The following is a 20,131-nucleotide window of genomic DNA, read 5'->3' as shown; positions in this document are numbered from 1 at the left end:
GGATAGAGTTTCAGTTGTAATTCAGATTTTTGTGTTTGTGTGGGTTTAAGGTCAGACCTCAAACATCATTTGATTCCAGTTATTTTGTAGCTTAAGTTCCCTTGTGGATTTTTTATTTGTTTATTCTTTTTTAATCCACTAAGGTTTTAAAACAAATTTCTCTTGGGTAAGGAGCGAAAGTTATGAAAAGCATTTCACTATGTATTCAGGCAGTTTTCAGGGAAAGGCTATTATTTACTTAACTGCAACATGGTATGTCTGCAGCGTGGGTGAGTTCATGATGCTGTGAGAACCTGAAGTTTGTGCACTTAACGTTTTTAACAAGGCACTGCATTTTCTTTTTTTCTTGTCTGCATCTGATTTCCTAGTTCAGCCTCCAGCAATAAAAAAGGGAAGGAAGAAACTGGCCTGCTTTTAATGTCTGTCTAGTAAGAATGTCAGAGCAATGAACTTTCACACCACTGGGAAGGACGCAGCATTCTGTGAGAGCTCATTTCGAGGCAATGCTCATTGCTGAGCATGTCTGGTTATATTTCAGTGACAAAACTAAGAAAGGGTGATTTAGAACAGCCTTCTCTTTATAATAAAATTATCATTTGGATTTTAGAGAATTTGTAGAAGACAGATGCTAATGGGGAAAGAGGAGATGACAGCCTAGAAGTACTTGAAGGATGTAAATACTTGATTAGTTAAGTTATATACAAGAATAACACAATTAAATTGAAAAAGGAAAGTTTTGGCTGAGATCTGGAAACTTCCTGATAGCTCTGTTTATCAGGCTGAGGAATAGTTCTCCAGGAACACATCCTTAGGGACATTTAAAAGTCAACAGGGAAAGAAATTAACAGGAAGCAATCAAACACAGGAGGTGCCCTGGATGAACCGGGAGGTCTTTTCCTTTCAAGATGTCTGCAATTCTGCTAGCGCAGAGAAAGACAAATTTTGGAGAGGCCCTAAAATACAAGTCACACCATCCATCTACACATACTTGCAGTTTTGCCCTATACCAGGCATGTTTTTAAAGACTGCAACTGTGTTTTGTTGGGAAAAAATAGCAAAACATGCTGACACTCCCAACTTGATGATACAATCAGACACTTCAGAACCTTCTGAGGGTGGCATGTCTTCCTAGAGCCAGAAGCCACCAGTAACCTTTTTCTTCTGTATTTCCTCTCCTTCCAGGAGAGCACAGGCAACCCCAGGTAAGGGCTATTGTTTCCTCACTGCAGTATTTGAAATAAGACATCTTTTTGTTGTTACCTATAGTTAGACATATTGTCCACTTCATTTCCCCTGCAACATATCTCCAGCAAGCCCCCAGTAAAGAACACAAGCTGTTCCCCACTCAAACACAACAGCGCATGAGGGGAGCTGGATCTCGCTAGCGTTCACTAAATTTCATGGGGGGGCAGTGGTGGTGTGGTGTGGTTCGGCTCTAAGACACCAGTCCTAAGAGCAAAACGCAGGACTAATTCATGTGGGAAGGGTGAAATCATCATCTCGAAGTAACGAAGCTGCTCCTCCACATGACAGCGTAACTCTAATATCCCCCCTGTCACATCAGGACACAGAAAAACAGACTGGGGCTTTGTGTATTAAACTAAGCTCCAGGCTACCCACATCTCCCAGTAACATCTACTAAGAGGAAATGTGCATCGAGGCTCACCTGGCACCCCACTTCCCACATCTCAGAAGGCGCTGCTACAGTTGCATAACGCTAAAGAGACCCACTAGTACATTTTTCAGCAGGACCTTTAATTTCAGTCACATGGGCACTGAGCAGACTTTGCAGTCATGACTGCTACAGGAGAAAGGGTATACAGCTGGTCTGTACAATAGGTTTACGTCTTCTGGGAGGTAAAAATAAACAGAATTTGCCTGACAACTCATGAAGCAGTGGAATGAAAATGATGCTCTGAGGTGACCCTGCCATTATTTCCCACTTCTCCATCCCTTAAAAGGAAACACACATACATAAAAGCTCACCTTTTTTCCTGAAGCCTGGAAAATCTTTACTAGAGAGCCTGATCGTCTGTCTGTTCTGAAAATATAAACCTGAAAAGTGAAAAAAGAAAAAAAGTTAACCAATACTAACTATGAAGCACATAATGGTACAGCATTGATGCTTCCTAAATAATATCTAAATCATGATCATGGCCATGACTATTGCCAAGATCCAATTTCATGACCACCTTATTGCTCAGTCTTCTTTTAAAAGACAAAAGATAGAGTTCCTCATTTTTCTGATGAGTCACAGGGCTCTTATGAGAAATGCTTGAATAGTATCTTGTCACCTACTTTTTTTGGTGTGCATGTGTGTATGTGCACATGTGAGTATTTAAAAGCACCTAATAAAGGAACTTTCCAACTCTCAAACAAGTGGCATCTGGAGACTGCCTGGAAATGAGCAGGGCAAAAGGCTGAAAAGGCATAACCCTGCTCCCCTTCCCTTATCCAGCCTTCCCTTCTCAAGGACATGTGCCTGCACATACTACGCTGCAAACCTCATGATGCTTTAGCAAAGATCAGAGTAGAAATCCCAATCAGACCACCCAACGCATTTGCACTGTTTCTGTCTGAAACAACCTGTAAATCAGAAAACTATTCAAATGTAGTCCACTCATTGCCTGTTTCCACAGGAGAACCTGTTTAACCAGGAACTCTCAGGGATAAAAGTTTTGATATGAGTTCAATAACGGACCTTGTACCAAAATTTAAGACCTAAAATGCATGGCTTGTAGAAAGGGACTCCCTTTGGCAGAAAGGCTGACTCAGTCAGCCTTTGAGACTCCTCCAGCATTTGACAGGCTCCCTCCTAGCAGGTGCTCATGCAGCTTGCAGGACAGAGGATCCCTTACTTCCAAGGCCACGTGGCGGAGCCAAGCACTTGACATAGCTGAATATGTGTCAAGTTATTAATACTTGGTGAGACAGAGTTCAAAGCTGTTTTCAGCTCAGAACACAGCACAGATTTACTGCAGACAATTGCTCTAGATATAAAGGACTCCCTAGGTTTTGCAGCGGCACGTTTAGCAGCAAAAGCAGCTTGCCGGGCGTCACAACTTCAAACCCAGTCTTAACTAATGACACCCTTGGTGACTTTGGAAAAATGACGCAGTCTCATTAGGTATCTTGGCTTCACCTTCAGTGACAAGGGTGTGACAATGCTAATCACTTTCTATCAGGGAAGTAGAAAGGATTAGCTTATTAGAGAGTGTGGAAAGCACAACAGGACTGCTCAGCGTAACATCCTGTACTCAACACCTCTTACCGCTCCTTTGCCATGCGTTCCTGCTACCCACATACCATGCCAAGGGAGAATAACAGGAGCTTTTGCAACTAAAGCAGTAGCCTTTACACTACAGGGCCAGCTGCTTTCTCATGGATCTCATGTTAGCAGCTGGTTTTTTCCCCCTCCTTGCACAGAAATTAAATCTTTTCCACAGAGAAAACAGGTTGGAAGGAAGGTGCATTGGAGCAGCCATAACATAGCACCTAGGATAAGGAAACTATGTCTTTCCTATGCACATGTCCTCTCAGTAGCAACTGTGCTGCTGCTATATCCCATATGTCCTAGTCGAGCCAGGTGAGGTATACGTACAAAGTTCATCTTCTACTTTTATTCCATTTTCCCCACTTGTGCTGCTACCCCTGAGACATGGTTACTACCCAAAATAAATCTGCCTAAACCAAGGGATAGTGTTCCTGGTAGTGGAGACCTTTTACTCCTTACTGTTATGACTCAGCTATAACTCATGTCCCTATAAAGCAGGAGAGGCAGAGGGAGGAAGATGGAAAGGGGGCTGCAGGACATCTCTGCTCAAGCACATGGTGGCAGCAGGTTCTGAAAGGATTGGATTTTGAAGAAAGAGGGACAAAAGCAGATTCTTTACATCCCTTCTCTCCCTCTCCCCATTCCCACTTCTCTACCTTTGGTTCAGAAGTATATAAGGGTCACAGCACTCACCCTCAACTGGCTCCCCCGACAGCAGACAGGTACTCGGCACAGGAGCATCAGGTACACCTAACTCACCAGCCATTTCCATCTAGTCATTCACTGGCTTACATCTTTGGGACATCGAACATATGTATGCCTACAGGACCCCCCCCCCATTTTTTTTTTTCCTTCTCAAGAGACTATCACCAACACTTCTAAGTAAAGCTGGCAGAAACCCAGACTCTAATCCACTAAACATTACAAAGTTTTAAGATGGACATCGAATTGCCTAGTAAATGGCTTTTCATGTTATGGGAGATGCTAATCTGAACTAAATACTGAAACAGACAAATGTATGAAGAAAACAAGCATAAGACAAACTCTTTTTCCCAAGTTTTGTCATTTCCAGGCAAGGTTTAAGGGATACCTGTATGTTACAAATCCTAAACAAAAGCAGTGTGAAAGAAATGTTGCCTAGGTCTCATTAAAATAACTATTGTAAGGATTGGGTGGGAGAGAGAGGAAAGAGAGGGGTGAGGGATGTGAGGCACCAAGAGGGACAGGTCAAGAAAATTTGATGACTTCATCAAACTATCTCACCTCTCCCCTGCTCAGTGCTCCAAAACCACCCTGTAGACAAAAATCTCTTGCCTTCTCAGACACATGGGAACTGCATCAGTATTACTTTTTTTGCCCCGTTGCATCTGACCACATTATTGTTTGACAAAAAGCCACACCTTTCCGATGCCTCCGTCCTGGGGAGCTCCTCCTACAACGTCCGTGGTAGTCGGCTGAGAGAAATGACCTGCTGTCACTGCATATCCTAAGCGGGAGATGGGTTAGGGTGGGAAAGGAGAGAGAACATAAATAAACAAATAATCATGAAAGGGAAGAGCCTAAGAAACAGGTCAGCCAGCTGGATCATGCTCATTGGGTTTCACTGCTCCTCCTGGGCTACACGTTGTTAGTGTTAACAACCATCCTGCTCAGGATGCACGAATATTCTGCTCAAAAGCTCACAGCGATGGGAAGTGACAGTATGCCCTCCAGTGCTCTTCCAAAAGCTGAGAGAAGAAAGGTATATGTGAAGCTGAACGAAGCACACATGAAGCAGGTACGGGGAGCAGTCTGGTAACCTGAGTCCAGAAAGGGAAGTGGTGAAACAGGAACAGGCACACAGAAACAGAGTAAACAGACCACACCGCTGCAGAGAAAGTATCATGTCAAAGAGAAACAGTCCCACATTGACCAGACAGAAGCGTCCTCCTTTGGCCAAAATCACTGCCCAGGAAGTCTTGGAAAATTATGTGCCTTTTTGGTTGAGGCGGGGAGAGCAGAGGACAGTAGGCAAAGAGGTCAGAGAAGTTAATGGCTTAAAAAGATTTTTGTTTAGGCAAGAAGAAAAATGGGAGGATAGATCAAAACAAGAAGGAGTGTATTTGAAAGGAGATCAAAGATTCAGTCTTATTTGATATATTAAAATGATATACAATAACTAAAGAAGAGTGCTTTCCTTCCAAGACAGCCTTGGATTTGCCTTGCACTTCTGCTGTAAATTATTGAGGCTCTTGTCTACATGGCAAATACTATAATTCAGGTCTAGCAGTGGCAAAATCTATTTATGTCCTTAAATATGTATATATACACTCCTCATTTAGCTATCACCAAGCAGCATCTTCCAAGTGGTATTTTTTCAAAGACTAAAGGTTAAAGGGAAAAAGCGAGGCCAGTGCAAGTCTTTAGTCAAACAATATCAAACTACTGACTGAAATGCCTTCTAGGTCTCAACAGTCTTAGGCACTCGGGACTAGGTGGAAGCCTTTAAATTAAGTATTTTTGGAACATTAGCTGGTTTTAGAGCAAGTAAACCCAACTGAGTTAAAGATGTACTCAACCCTTTCACAACCTCCTTCTGCTGCCAATGACTCATTTATATAGTGAAATTTTTGTTGAAATAAATTTGTATCTGCAATATACAGTCTGTAATTATGTGTTGTACCCATTTTAAAGACAGGTGTAAGCAGACGTGGAGCCTAACCAACGACAAATAATTTGTCCATCACAGGCAAAAGCAGGAATGTAGGAGGCCCACTACCATCCAACTTGCTTTTCAGTCGAAATGCATTTTCTGTATTAGTCCAAAAAAATTACAGCAACATTTTTTTCAAACAAACAAACAAAAGTGGAATATTCTGGCTGCTTATTTGCTTATATTTCTTTTCAGGTAGATAACCCTTTAATTCAGATGTTTTTCCTTTCACGCTTTTCATAGAAATACTCTACACCACCAAAAAAAAAAAAAAAAAAAATCAGTATTAACTTTATATCATCAAAGCCTTGAAATATGTTGTTGGACTGATCCATTCTCACAGTGAGCACCAGAGAGCTGCTTACCAAGGTATGTGTACCGCCTGGCTATCACAGCATCATCGTTCAGCTTGTAATACGTGTTGTCAGTGAGATTCAGCACTTTGACAGTTCCTGTCCAATAATAAGATCCTGGTGCCCCCATGATGACCAACTCCTGCAACAGGAAAAACAGAAGGGTTGGGGGAAAGGATGGGGAAAAAAATAAGTATCAAAACTGGACAAAAATTCATGCTTTACACAGTAAAGGAGAAGGGACAGGATATTAACTTAAAACACCAGTTATAAGTCCATCTATAACAATCTCTATTCTGTGTGCATGTAGCTAGTATCCTTCTTCCCAAGCATTGAGGTCACTGCACACACCCTAGAGACACATGGTCTCCCCTTTTATGGCCCACTTCTGCTCACTGTTCTGCCACTTCAATAGAAGACCTTCTTTGCCCTTACTAACCATCAAACTTATCCCTGACAACACAGTCCTCCCAAAAATCTCTATCTGCCTGCTGCCTTTCCCAACCATCCTCCAGAAGACCTTCACCAAGTGGCAGAAGAGTGCCAGCCCACCCAGACCCACCACTCAGCTACAGACCGTGCCACAGTGCTGGCTGACATGCTACACCAATCTGTGTCATGAAGAACACAGCACAAAAGATTTTGATTTTACTACTCTGAAGCTAAAGAGCTGCCATGCACTCAAAAACCAGGGGGTGTGTTATGTCATGGTTGGAACATTTTGCCTTGTTCTGTCCTCAGATACGCTCTGCTCTTTGAGAGACAATCTGGTTCTATTTCATTAGAGACACCCAGCATGATTCAGGGTTTTAAAAGACTAGAAATCAGGCAAAGTTTGATCTAGCATTCAAAGGCAGATGCTCATGGATAACGCTTTTGAATCAAAATCCAAAGTACATTTGCATGCAAGAGAGACTGAGAAAACATTGTCCCAAAACATTCAGCATCCCTGTGGGGAAACCTTACTCCTGGATGTGGTTTTAAATACCTCCAGCAAGGGACCAAATTAAGCCTGGGGAGCATTAACCCTAGGTAAGTTCTCCATCCCTGGGGAAGACAGGATGACAGCTGCTTTGCCTCATATCTCCGTTCAATGCAAGGCCACGGGTGGACTCCATCCTTGTGGGAAAACGCTCCCACGCCCGGGTTCCCTTCGGGTGACCAGTTCCAGTTGGGGCAAGATGTTAAACAAGGGATTTTTCTAATAAGACGATGGAGACAGGATTGCAAACCCGACCAAAGAGCAGGATATGCTTGGCAACAGCTTTTTTTCCTTGGGAGGGGCCATGCCCTTGAGGTCAAGGGATCATTTACCGGCAGGAATGACTACCATCAGCAGCACTGAATATACGGTAGGGGCTTGCCTGTTTGACCCAAAAAGCCATTTATCTGTGTTTCCTGCTCAGTGAGCTGCCATCAGGCTGAAGCAATGAAAGTTCAAAGATATCTTTTGAACTAGGGTAGCAAAGAAGGATTTAAAGCATGGGAACAAAAATAGGCTGGAAAGAGCAGACAAGCCAGGAAACAGCTGCTGCTGGCTGAACATCCAGTTATCAAGACTGCCACTGTAGCAACGTTGCCTGCCATCCCAGTTTACTTGGAAATCACCTTCTGCCATTTCAGAGATGACACCTTTATTCTGCTTTTATCAGCCTGGACAATAAATTCTGCAAATTACTGCATATATAATTAGGAGCGAGTATATACTTGACATGACAGTAACGAGGAGCCTGACACTGAAATAGCTTTTTTTTAAAAAAAAAAACCAAACCAAAACAACAACAACAACCAACCAAACAAAAAACCCCCCAAAACCCCAACCCTGAAATGTTACAAAACCCCATCAATTCATATATAAGGGAACAAATTAATCCTTGACATAACTAAAACATGGCTGATAGACTTCTGTCAAGGAAAGAATATGCTCCAGTATTTAGAACAGCTCTGGAGCATATATTTTACCACGCTATTTTTTCCCCATCTTTTTGCAATAAGGAACTGAAGCAGAACTAAAAAAAAAAAAGTGTTTATCTTATGTACATATATGTATGTGCATACAGATATTCACATACGTACATATGCTCACATGTACACATACATAAACAAAACCGTTCAGGGAGGACTGTTTTACATCATCACTTAAAGTAAAGAGCTAATGTTAGACACAGAAATATCTCTATGCAAGTTTTGGGATGTACACAATAAAAACATTCCCTGAGGACATTTCCCAGAGTCAATTCATTCATTCTTGTCCACAGACCTTGAGAGACATATACACCTACATACAAACCACTGGGCAGGCGTGCAAGATGCAGGTACCCGGGAGGCTGTACGAGGCAGGAGGGTGTTTGCTGGCAGGAAGGGACCATGCCCAGCGCTCAGCCCGCTGTCCAAGCCGTGCTCGGGACTCCCCTCCTGGGGCATGCAGCAGGAGAGCTGCTCATCAACCCCATCCCTTCCGTGCGTGCACTCCTGCTCACCTCAGTGAAGAAGCCCGCGATCCCTGCCTGGCATGAGCCATGCTCCTCTCCGTACTTCTTCTTGTACTCTGGATGGGAGAAGGGAAGAAAACAAACCATGGTCATCCCTGGCATGGCATGCACTCTCTACCTGAGCCATCTGCATTGCCACACGCACAGCCTGGAGAGACACCACCACACAGGGCTCCTGGGTTTATCAACGGATCTGCCACCAATGTGCACCATGGCAGCATCCTCACCTACATCGGGGGTTAAAGCAAGGGGCCTGAAACCGGGGGGACAGCCAGCGTGCTGCCGAGAGAGATGCTAAACAAGCAGTATCACAGTAACATGGTAACAGCAGCAGCATCACCCCAGTAAAGGTGCATCAGGAGTCTTCCACTTCTGGCAACCAGAGCAGCACAGCTGGAAAGGGGGCAGCAAAAGGTGATGCACATGCCTGCGTGCCACCAACCCTGCACTAGGAGGTTTAAACCTCAGGCCCATCACTACCTCAGAGAAACAAAGTGATTTTCCCCTACAATGACAGTCACCAGAACCCCCCACATAAACATTCCTTCACTCACTGCCTTCTCCCCCAGAAGGGAGGCAGTGAGTGAGGAGAGGGCGCTGCATTCCTAAGTGATCAGACAACAGTCTCATTTGAGGGATGCTCAGGTCTGCTGCTTTTCACAGCCACCTGCTCAGAGCTCCCAGTTCACAGGGGAACCAACCAGCATCACCACAGTTTTTGTTTCTGTATTTTATGTAGCAATTGTTTCTCCTATCAAACCTGAGGAATTTTTACTTTATCTTTTTGCCGAAGAGGAAAAAAATATTTCTAGAAATACATTAAGTTTGGGGTGGGGGAGAAAATCACTTTCCACCCTGCTTTAATCCAAACACTTTCAGATTAGGAGCATTTGAAACTTTGAGCTGGATCAGAACTTTTGCACGTTTTTTCCCAAGCATTATTTTCAAATATTTACCATAATAACGAGTGCCCAGTACTGCTACTTCCTGTGTATTACAGTAATTCAGGCTCCAAAAACACTCACCATATAGCCTGGTAATTGTGAATTATTTTTTTAAGCACGATTAACTCATTGCTAAATGATAAAAATTTTAATGAAATCAATGAGCAAATTGCCTCTTTGGAACCAAGCACGTTCCTTTTGAACTGCATTTTATCTTACTGAAAAACAAAAGGAATTCATCATAAACTGCTGCCTTCTCACAGAATTATTTCAAAACATTGTATGTGTGTGTATATACATATATATAGCGACACACACGCCCCATTCCCCTTTTATATATTATATATAGTCTCTTCCTAACATCATAAAGATGCTCAGATTTTAAGGAATTTGCTGAGGTCATACCAGTTGCACAGGGGGGAGGTTTAATTGGAGAGACCATGCAGAACAGTGACTTGATCCACAAATTACAGCTCAAATGCCTAACGCCCTTGGCTGAGGCAGGGTCCTGCCAAAGCAGATGTGTGTCCCAGCAGAGCAGGAGGCCCAGAAGCACACTTGGGTTTCCTAGTGGGAATGCATGACAACAATTCCACTGAGAAATGAAGCCCATATTTGCTCACGGCTATTCAGAAAGTGCTGGGGCTCTGAATTACTAGCTCTCCATGTACAGTCTCTCACAGAGCCAGGCACTCCTTCCCTGGGAAAAAAAATAAATCTGTTTATCGATATGAACATTTTTTTTTATTCAGAGAGCCAGGGAGATAAGGTTTCTCCCTCTGTATTTCCTGAAGAATAATGCTCTGTGCACGTCCATAAGACCCTGTCTTCGCTACAGCAGGATTCCCACCCTTTCATAGGATGAAATGCAGCAAGTTCCACGTCCATCCTATTCGGATGCTTTCACTTCCAGCCAAGGTGTTCCCTTCACATGATGTACTGAAGTGTGAACAGACCTTGCCTCTCCCCGATTTTGCACTCAACTTACTGTAATTCGAAACAAAATGCCACTAGCCACTGTCACCCTGGAGGTCTGGAAGTATCCTTCTGCCTTACCTGCTAAACTTGGCCGGAAGCATTTGCAATGCCAGAGCTCAAGGCTTTAGAGACTGCCTTCTTAAATCCCACTTTACAGGGTATATATATTTTTTGATGGAGGGCTAGAGGGGCTCAGGCTCATGCCTGAAAAGCCACCCCAGGTCCGCACAGCCATGGCCAACCCGACCTGCCAGCCAGGCCCCCAGCCCACCAGGAGACCACAGGGCTCACTATCCCTTTAGGTACTAGAGACCATGGTCCCTGGTAGATCTTACTCACGACCCTGGCCAGGGTACGGCCTCTTAAAAGCCAAATGAGCCCATCATCTGGGACATAAGGAAAGAAGATTTCTTACGCATACATTTCTTTTCAGAGCAAGCCTCGATAGCTCTCTGTGTCAGGCCTGTAACCAACTCCTGCAAGTGGGCCCCACTGACAATTTGATGGATTTAAAATGTTGTATTTCCCTATAATATTGTATCACGCTTGGCTCACAGTTTCTTTAAGTGTATCCTTCAAAAAACACACAGCTCAATTTGCTTTAAAATGAAAGAGGAAAAAAGCCATAGGATATTTAACTTGCGCAGTGAAAGATTTAGGTCAGGCGAATAACGACATGACTGCAGGCAATGCCTCAGCACGGGATGGGAGGCAAACAAAACTTGTTTCTTGTTTTGGATTTTCAGATTTCTCCTCTCCTTTTATAAACAGGCTTCCCAGAACTTTTTTCACAATTCAGCAACACCTAAAAGCCTCAAACATGATGGCGGCTTCTCCAGCCATCACAGCTTTGCCATAGACTTGGGTGAGGCCTGAAGGTCTCCGAACCACCGCCCCATGTAACTCCAGCCGCCTGAGAGGCCCCATCCAAAGGCGCCCACGAGCCGTCCCCTGAATTCGGCTGCAAAGAAAAACCAAGGGCATGCAAAATCATAGGGCGGCAGAAGGAAGGGAAGCAGCTCTAGCAATGGAACAAGCCAGTTACTGAAGAGTGGTGGGTGGATCCGTAGCCTCACGCGGTTGTGTTTAACAAACATGCAAAATTGCTTCATTTCTTAGGGTAAACAGATGATTTTCTTCCAATAAGACAATACATGCACAAAAATTAAACCGTTTCTCCTATCAAGTCAAAAAGCTTATCGAATTCACAGCATTGTTTTATTATAATATAAATTTTGCCTACTTTAAAAAAAAAAAGGCAACCAAATTCAGATCTAGGAGTAACTTGAAACAAAAGTCCCAACATCAGAGGACACAACACAGCTGATGAAAATCAGCAATATATGTATTAGAAAGAACAGAAACACACACATTATTGTTTTCATTGTCAGGCAATGAAAAACAATTACTTTTTAAATGAACCGAATTACTACTAACTGCAATGCATAAGGAATGGGAAAGATTTGGTGGTTTAAACAGTTGTAGAATAAACCAAGTTGGTACATCCACTGAAGCTCATACTTTCACAGACATTGTTCATGGCTTTATGTGTTGTTTGGTGTTTTTTAAGTCACTTATATTGCCAGTACTATGTGCTCAAACTAATGGCCCTACATATAACTTAAATAACTAGTTACGCTTTGGTTTTAACAGTGGACAGATGGGATTGCAGCAGTTCAAGTAAATTCAGAGTTTGGATACAACCAATGCTTCTGTGAACTGAAGAAAAGACATCAAAACTTTTTGATTTGAATAAATACCTGACAATGCTTCTCAGAAAAAAAAAAAAAAAGGAGCTTACAGAAGAGGAAGAAATGGATTCATTACAGTAGTGCAGCATGACACACAGAGACAGTGCAAAGCAATGACCCTCCTTTCCTCCCTATAGGTATCAAGACTCCATCGCATCATTATGGGGTCTGAGAACATCACACACACCGATTAACCTGTTTTCCTAACACCTCTGAGAGAAAAAATGGCTTTAGTGACATTTCGCAAGAGGGAACAGAAGCACAGAGGCCCAAACACCCCAGACATTGAGACTATTTGAGCGTTTAAAGCTCCACTGACACAGAGCAGAGATCAGCACGTTTTCAGGGGGATCCAGACAGACACAGTCCTCCTCAGGGGGCCCGCAGCCTCACCTGGACAGACACTGGGCTCCTGGATTCCAACATAACCCTTTCACCACAAAACTACCCCTTCTCCTTGTCAGCCCACCTAACTCCCATCTGCGGCAGCATACCCACCCCACTCCACGCCCAGGCGGGGCTCCTTTCCAGCCATGCACCCATGGTCACAGCCCAGCACAGCCACCCTGTCCTGGACAGTCACATCCCAGCACCACAGACTTCCGACTCCTCCCTAAAGCCAGTCTGCCTCTCCCAAGCAGCGGATGAGCCCAAAAGGCATGAAAACCAGGACTGCTTCTACCTCCTCTCCACTTCAGTGCGCACTAGTGACACCTGTCACTTGTACGACGCTGCCATCCATCCATCAATGCAGTGAGATGACCAACCAGCAGGAAATTGTGCAGTTACTGTGTCAGCTCACAGCTCTTGCACACCTGAGTAGCAACATTTGCGTGAGGCTTAGATAGCGCATGCAGTGGATTCGGTAGTTTCCGCATAGCTCCAGGCAATAACTGCTGTCACAAACAGATCCTTTTTTATACTTTATTATTCTTTCTTGTCTGCCTGCAGACTGTTGTGCACCCCCGATTACACAGACCACAAGACACTAAACTAACTGCTGCGGCAACAGCTGATAGCAAAGCAGTAAGATGAGGCCAAGTCTGGAAGAGGCGGCTGCCTCTGCGACTTTGAAGATGTGCCATGAATAAATACATAAAGCAAAAAAGAGAAGAAGGTGGTAGTGGTTTGTAGCCGTGATGCTCTCAGGTTATAAGAGAAGTAAGGCTGAGGAGAAGTAATTGGATAAAACAACATACAAATAAAAAGGATAAGCTGGGATGTGTGACGATTTTGAAGGTAAATGCTCCACAACTTCTTCTCCGAGCAAACCACTCTAAAAGTCTCTAAGCAAACTTCAATGCCATAACATAGCATAAGCTTCAGGGTGCAATAAAATCCTCTATCTACCATCTTGACAGATGGAAACAAAGTGGACAGTTACAGTCAATTATCATTCGCACTGGAAGTCTCTTCCTTCCTATCTTACAGTGTTTCACTACTCTAGCATGCAACAGTAGTAATCTTTCTGACCTAGCATTGTGGTAGTGGGTCTGGACCACAAAGCAGGGATGTTTTGATGGCTCCCAGAAAACCAGATGTGGTCTGGACCCTGTGGGAAAACTTGCTTATCCCTTTGGAGGCGAGGCATGTGAGTATGTGCTGTTCCCCTCATTTACTAACCAAAGGGTCCATCAGTCTTGCCCACCTCCGCCACCAACTCCTACCGCAGAGGACTAGGAAGCCACCCCATCTCTCCCCACCAGCTGGGCTGCTTCTCACAGTAGACACAGCCACCCTTCTTCTTTGCAAACTGAATGCATCAGGGGAATGAAGAGGCAGCTCCCTTTTTTTGGAAGGCCATTAAAACTATGGGGAAAAATAACCAAGTGAAAGCACTGCCTAGAAGACTGTGGCTCCATAAGCCAGCTATACCACAAAGGACACCAGCTCATATAAACCAGATTAGTTCCTACTCAGAGAGATTGCATTTAACTATTAGGCTTGCTGCTGTTCTCATTAGCTCTCAATCGTTTCCAGACTTCTGTCAGCCCTTTCAGGGAAGCCGGACAAGAATAAGATGGATTGAGACTACTATGTTGTTGCACCACTACCATCCAGTCAGGAAAATTCCATTTCCTCCTTTATCTTTAATTATTAAGCCTGCTTTATGTGGAGAGAAAACATACTGTATGCATTAAGTACGTCTGTCCCAAGGTCAGACTCCTCTCCCTTTCTGGCACAAGACTTTTGTTATACAAGTGAATAATCCGTCTCCAGGTGCGTGTGCACACACACACACACAGAGATGGATGGAGACTGCTGATGTGCACTCGACTGGCCTGCACCCTTCGCCATTTAGGCGACAGCCAGCTCTGGTTGTGGACCATGCAGCCACACCAGCCTCTCACGGGGCTTATTGCCTTAGCTGTGCTAACGATGGGGCTTCTGGAAACGAGCACGCGACTACCTGCACCCGTGCACACATGGCAAGTCCCAGAGAAGGCCGAGATGCTGGGATCTCGGCAGGCAAAGGCATGCTCCCGGGTGCAGGGTTTGCAGCTGTGGGTCTGGCAGCCTCCCGGCAACGGCCGCAGAGGCTCTCGGTGTGGCAGCACTTCAGCTGCATTATGCACCATGCTTATTATCCCTATCAGACTCACCGCTTCTCCCCTTTGGGCTGTTCCTCAGTGTCAGTGGAGGCGAATTGCTTCTTCTGCTTCCAGAAAGTGAAGGAAAAAGGTTACAAGGATGACTGCAATCTTATTTCACAGCAAACCTCAAACAACGAATCCTTCTGCATGACGTACCACGGCTGTCTCTCTCTTTGAGCTTATTTTATTGAAATCTAAAAGATCCAGGAGTAAACAAATTCAGCCATCCCTCGTGATACTTTGTGATTTCATGTCTGGTGGGGGGAGAGAAAATCAGTCCCAAACCTCCAATTTTCACTCTAGCATGGAGTGAAATTAAGCCAACATTGTACTGCACCAACCCTGCCAACTTTCCACTGGCTGCTCTGCATGTACTAGGCCCACACATTTCTATTTTCTAGCAATTCCTGGCAAATATCCTGTCAGATTAGCAGCAGTTTTACTCCAAAGACATGACGCACAGAAAAACACAAGCGGTTCATCTCTTCCAGAAACCACCTCCCCACCACGGCTTCAGGCGAGCCGCTTTTAAGGCAGTGCAGGAGCAGTGCCACAGGCTCAGAAGTAGCCACGGCAGCGTCACTGCATGTGCATGTTGACCATAAAGTTAATATCGGATGATTTGCAGCTCATTACCTCAGTGTGAGGCCCTACCCCAATTTTGCTGACAAGAGGGGGGAGAGAAAAAAAAAAAAAAAAAAAAAAAAAAGACAGACAAATACAGCAGGACAGTGCTCACAACAAGAAGGCTTACATAGTTTAGTTGTATTCTGCTGCAAAGCAGCTGGCATGGCTGGGTCAAGAGACACAAAATCCCTCACATTTCAAATAATGACCAATTTCAGGGCTGGGAAATGCCCAACGCATGAGTGTCTGCCATCTCCAGGCGCATGGGTTTGCGGTGGCAGGTCCCGAAGCAAAGCCCAGAGGAAGGTGAAGAGGTCTCAGGAGAAAGAGTGGGCATGGAGTGGACCCAGTTCTGCCACAGAGCTGGCTTCACAGGCTGCTGAGCTGGGACACAGCCGCTCACCAGCAGCGGAGAAACTTGCCGGGACATCCCCCGCCTTATCCCTTTCCCACTTACTAATGTCAGCAGCAAGCCTGCTGCTGGCTGCTGCCAACTGTGGATGGGGGGAAATGAATAAAAGCAAGTAAATAAATAAAACCAGAGGTCTTGCCCACAACAAACCCTGCTGTGTCTTGGCCTCCGAACTCCCACACTTCCTCAGGCTCCTACAGCAAGAGGGGAAAGACAATGCCCAGGACAGACAGGAGAAACCAAGAGGGTGCTTCCCCCCAAATGTTTCTCTGAAGGCCAAGATAACTTAGGAGATATCCTATCTTCTTCCTAACAACACACTCATGCCTCTGGTTTAGTTAATTGCTCTTGGCTGAGGAGACCCAAAACACACTGTTCTCTGAAGTCTTTAGGAAAGGAAACACGATACAAGTCTCATGTACCAGAAAGCTGGAAAATTAAAACATTGACACTTGGGATTTGGAACAGAACCAACAAGGCGCAGCCACCCACTGCTCAGAGCTGGAGCCCTCCATCTCTGTGGACCCCAAACCCAGACCTTCGGAGCATCCAAACAGCACCTGAAACACAGCAGCAGTTTAATATAAACTGCTGCAGAAGTTCCCCAAAGTGAGCAAGGTGTTAAAGCAGCCCTTTTTCTCCCGCTCTAGTCCTCTGAGAAATCACAACACAAAAATGAAAGTGGTTCCACAAGATGGGCAAATTGGTCCCCCATTGCAATGTAATTCAGGATTTTTACTCTGTGCCACAGCAAAGCGTGAGAGGCCAAGCTCAGATCAATATCTACTGATTATTCATATAAGGGAAGAGAGAGCTGCTGTCTCAAAAACACAGTTCAGAGACGTATTATTCCTCTAGTAAAGTGTGACCATGCACAGTAACTCACAGCACCCGTTCAGTCATTGTGCTACTCTCTCAACTTCATTCAAGACCCAACCACCACCCCAGCTGTGCTCCAAGGCAGCCGTATGTTACCAAAAACAAAAACCAAAAAGGAAAAAATCAGTAACGAGCGTTAGTGCGGATGGCTTTGGAAGTAAAGGGAAAACACAGCAGCTGTAGACAGGGTGCAGCAAGGGAGGTGAGCCCCGCTCCCAGCCCCACACTCCTTACCTTCGTAGCAGGGCAAGAGCTTCCTCCCGTTGGGCTGCAGGTTGGGGGGAATGATGTTGCAGAAGCCATGGGGCAGGATGTACTCTGTCTCATAGTAGATGTTTTTCCAGCGGTGCGCACATGCCTAAACAGATCATATCACATGCGTTATTGACCCAGAGTCACAGGAGAGCCCTCTGACCAAGGCAGAGAACGCACGAACAGAACCTCTTAGCATCACCTTCCCCCCACAACCCCATTGTCCTCTCCCTACATCCCACTCTTTCTAGATAAAGTATCTTCTCACTTATCTTCTGCAGCTCATGACACAGCTCAGATCTCACCTTCACAGGTGCATGACTAGGAAAACAACAGGTCTCACAGCAAGACAGAGCTCACGCTGCAGACTTCAAGATCTCTCACTGTGTATGACTCTGTACAGCCAGTGAAGCTCTTCTAACTAAAAATGCACTAACGGAACCCAGCCAAGCCAGAAAAGGGGGAAAAACAGCAATAAAGACATTGAGAATACACATAAGAGGATCAGAATGGATGCTAAGACTCAGAAGGTTACTAAGACCATATTAGAAGGTTATCCCACCAGAGGATGCATGTGCGAGTCAAAGGCTTGTCTCGCTGGGAAAGGCAGCCTTGTTTCTGGTGACAGAAGAGCTGGGCTTTGCTTACTGGTAATGAATTTAAGTGAAAATGCCAGAGGTTTGTGGCAACAAGAGTGGCAACATCAGTCAAGTTGCACATGAGCTACAGAGATCAGGGTGCCTTTCTCTTCACAGTGAAGAATAAGATCACCCTGCAAAACCAGAGCTAAACTAGTCTCACCTGGACACTTGCTCAGTACAAGTGCCACACACAGGCACAGATACAAGCAATGCAGAGCCTGGTTCACATCTTCCTAGAACCCATTTGCTTCAAAAATTAACACTGCATTGCTGCCAGGCAAACCACAAGTTGTCTGACGCTCAGGGTTACTTGGAATAAAAGGAAACAAAATGTGAAACAGCAAGGGCTTTGAACTTGAGCACATGCTGGGCCGTATCTCCAGCTGGTCTAAGTCACTGAAGTCAGTGTAGATGTGTCAATTTATATCATTTAAGGCTTGGTCCAATGTGAACAGAGCAGCCTCTATGCTACAAATCATCTCCTCCACATACTTTAAACTTTTTGTGGAAACTTTGCGGCAGCCCCATTCGTGATCCCCACATTTGACCCTATCCTCCCCAGACGAGACACCCTCTGTCTTCCTTCCCTTTGTGCTACCCCACTTTTCTGCCTCAGCACCTCAGAGCTGCCCATGGGGGCATCTCAACATCATTAAAAAAAACACATCCATAAGAGAGGCACAGTTGTGTTACCTATCCAGTAAAGGACCAGGGAAGCGTATCAGCCACTGGGAAGCTCAAAATTCAATCCAGCAGTCAACACAGGCCCCTTCCCATACACTTAACACCAGAAAGACATGAAAGGGTAATACTACTCTCATTTTTTTAACTGAAACAGAGCAAAACCGGTTGTGCAAAAACCTGCTCTGCTGTTAGCAGTGCTGCATTTGGACTTTGATATTTATTGCTTTCCTAACTTCCAGCACTCAAGGAGAAGCACGTATCTCCTGAAGATGGCTATTACAGAGGGATAACAAGGGACTCCGGGGGCCACGGAAAGCTCTGCACCGCACTGCATGGCGCAGGCTGCCACCCGTGACGCGAAGGATCCTTCTGATGATACTCTGCTCAACAGCCAAATGCATGTGAGGAGTCCTGCAAAGAGCAGCTTTGGGGACTCCCTTATGTGCTTTAAGGAAGCTTAGTTATGATTTTAATCCCCATGCACCACTCATTCAAAATTCAACAGCAACAAAAAGCCAGCACATGAAACGCTCATTTTCAGAGTAACCAGGAAATAGTTTCTCTCCTGACAGATCTGTGCTGCGAGCACAAATATACACATGCACAGCCCTTTTAAAGACAGTACAATAAAGACATACACCATTAAAGCAACAGTCAAGTCAATCCCAACTCCGGATATAAACTCAAACAGAAACAGACCAAGAGTATTTTTTAAAATTATGGAAAGATAAATAAAGGATTGTGATATTGTAAATTCCTTGACATTTTATATCTCAGAAACTGCAAGGGACCCACATAAATTAACCTACTAATCTCTCCCAGAGGAGCACAAATGACAGAGTCAAGGAAAGCAGCAGCATTTCATCACAAGCAGGAGGCTTTGCCCAGGAGTGAGGTGCAGAGGCCAAGACAGAACAATATAAGGAGGAAAAAAGGAGCTGGTGCCCAAGAAGTACATTCAAAATCAACTGGAGACTATGGGCTCACTTCAGCAATTCTGGGCACACTTACCTAACCTGTTAGGGTTTTGGTTTTGTTTGGGTGGGTTTTTGGTTTGGATTTTTTTTTTTTTAATGATCACCTTTCTGTATCTTCATCACGCTGTGTATTCAGGCACACTAAAGTTTACTGCTGACTCCCTGAGTCTGCAGACAGCTCGTACCCATAGCTCCAAGAGATGAGCTCCACCTCAGTTATCTCAGCAGGGGCTTCCCCAGCCACCCCCATGCCACAGCTGCAGAATTTGGTATTTTCCCAATGGACAGGAGTGGACCAACTCCTCTTCCTCCCTGAAACTCATTTCTCTGCAGCCAGGCAACCAGTACCTTTGTCTTCCTGCCATAGCAAAGCTCATCCACAGCTGCTTTTGGTTCTCCTGCCTTCCCAAAAATGTTTAGTTGGATTACACTACGCAGTCCCCGCATTATTCAACGTTACTGAGGCAAGATGATGTGCTACCAAAGGTGGCCACAGCCTTCCTTCTTTGATGGCACATGTCTGAAGAGGTCTTGGGAACAGAGATGAGTCACCTGAATTTGATGCTGTAGATAAGGTTTGT

At 44.8% G+C, this 20,131-nt stretch overlaps 1 protein-coding gene across 1 annotated transcript in view; it reads right to left on the bottom strand.

The window, feature by feature from the left end:
• The window catches only part of ITGA9 (integrin subunit alpha 9), a 230,582-nt gene that overhangs the window by 196,855 nt on the left and 13,596 nt on the right, over positions 1 to 20,131 (bottom strand). The window contains exons 4-8 of the mRNA XM_069770014.1: positions 17,231 to 17,354; positions 8,800 to 8,867; positions 6,332 to 6,461; positions 4,675 to 4,760; positions 1,987 to 2,055 (exon numbers count right to left, since the gene is read on the bottom strand). Of these exons, the coding sequence (XP_069626115.1) occupies positions 1,987 to 2,055; positions 4,675 to 4,760; positions 6,332 to 6,461; positions 8,800 to 8,867; positions 17,231 to 17,354 (477 nt within the window). The remainder of the gene's footprint in view (positions 1 to 1,986; positions 2,056 to 4,674; positions 4,761 to 6,331; positions 6,462 to 8,799; positions 8,868 to 17,230; positions 17,355 to 20,131) is intronic.

Source organism: Haliaeetus albicilla, chromosome 2 (genome assembly GCF_947461875.1).
Source record: "Haliaeetus albicilla chromosome 2, bHalAlb1.1, whole genome shotgun sequence".
NCBI lineage: Eukaryota > Metazoa > Chordata > Aves > Accipitriformes > Accipitridae > Haliaeetus > Haliaeetus albicilla.
Note: the sequence above shows the minus strand (reverse complement) of the source record. Positions and strands in the feature narration are given on the sequence as shown.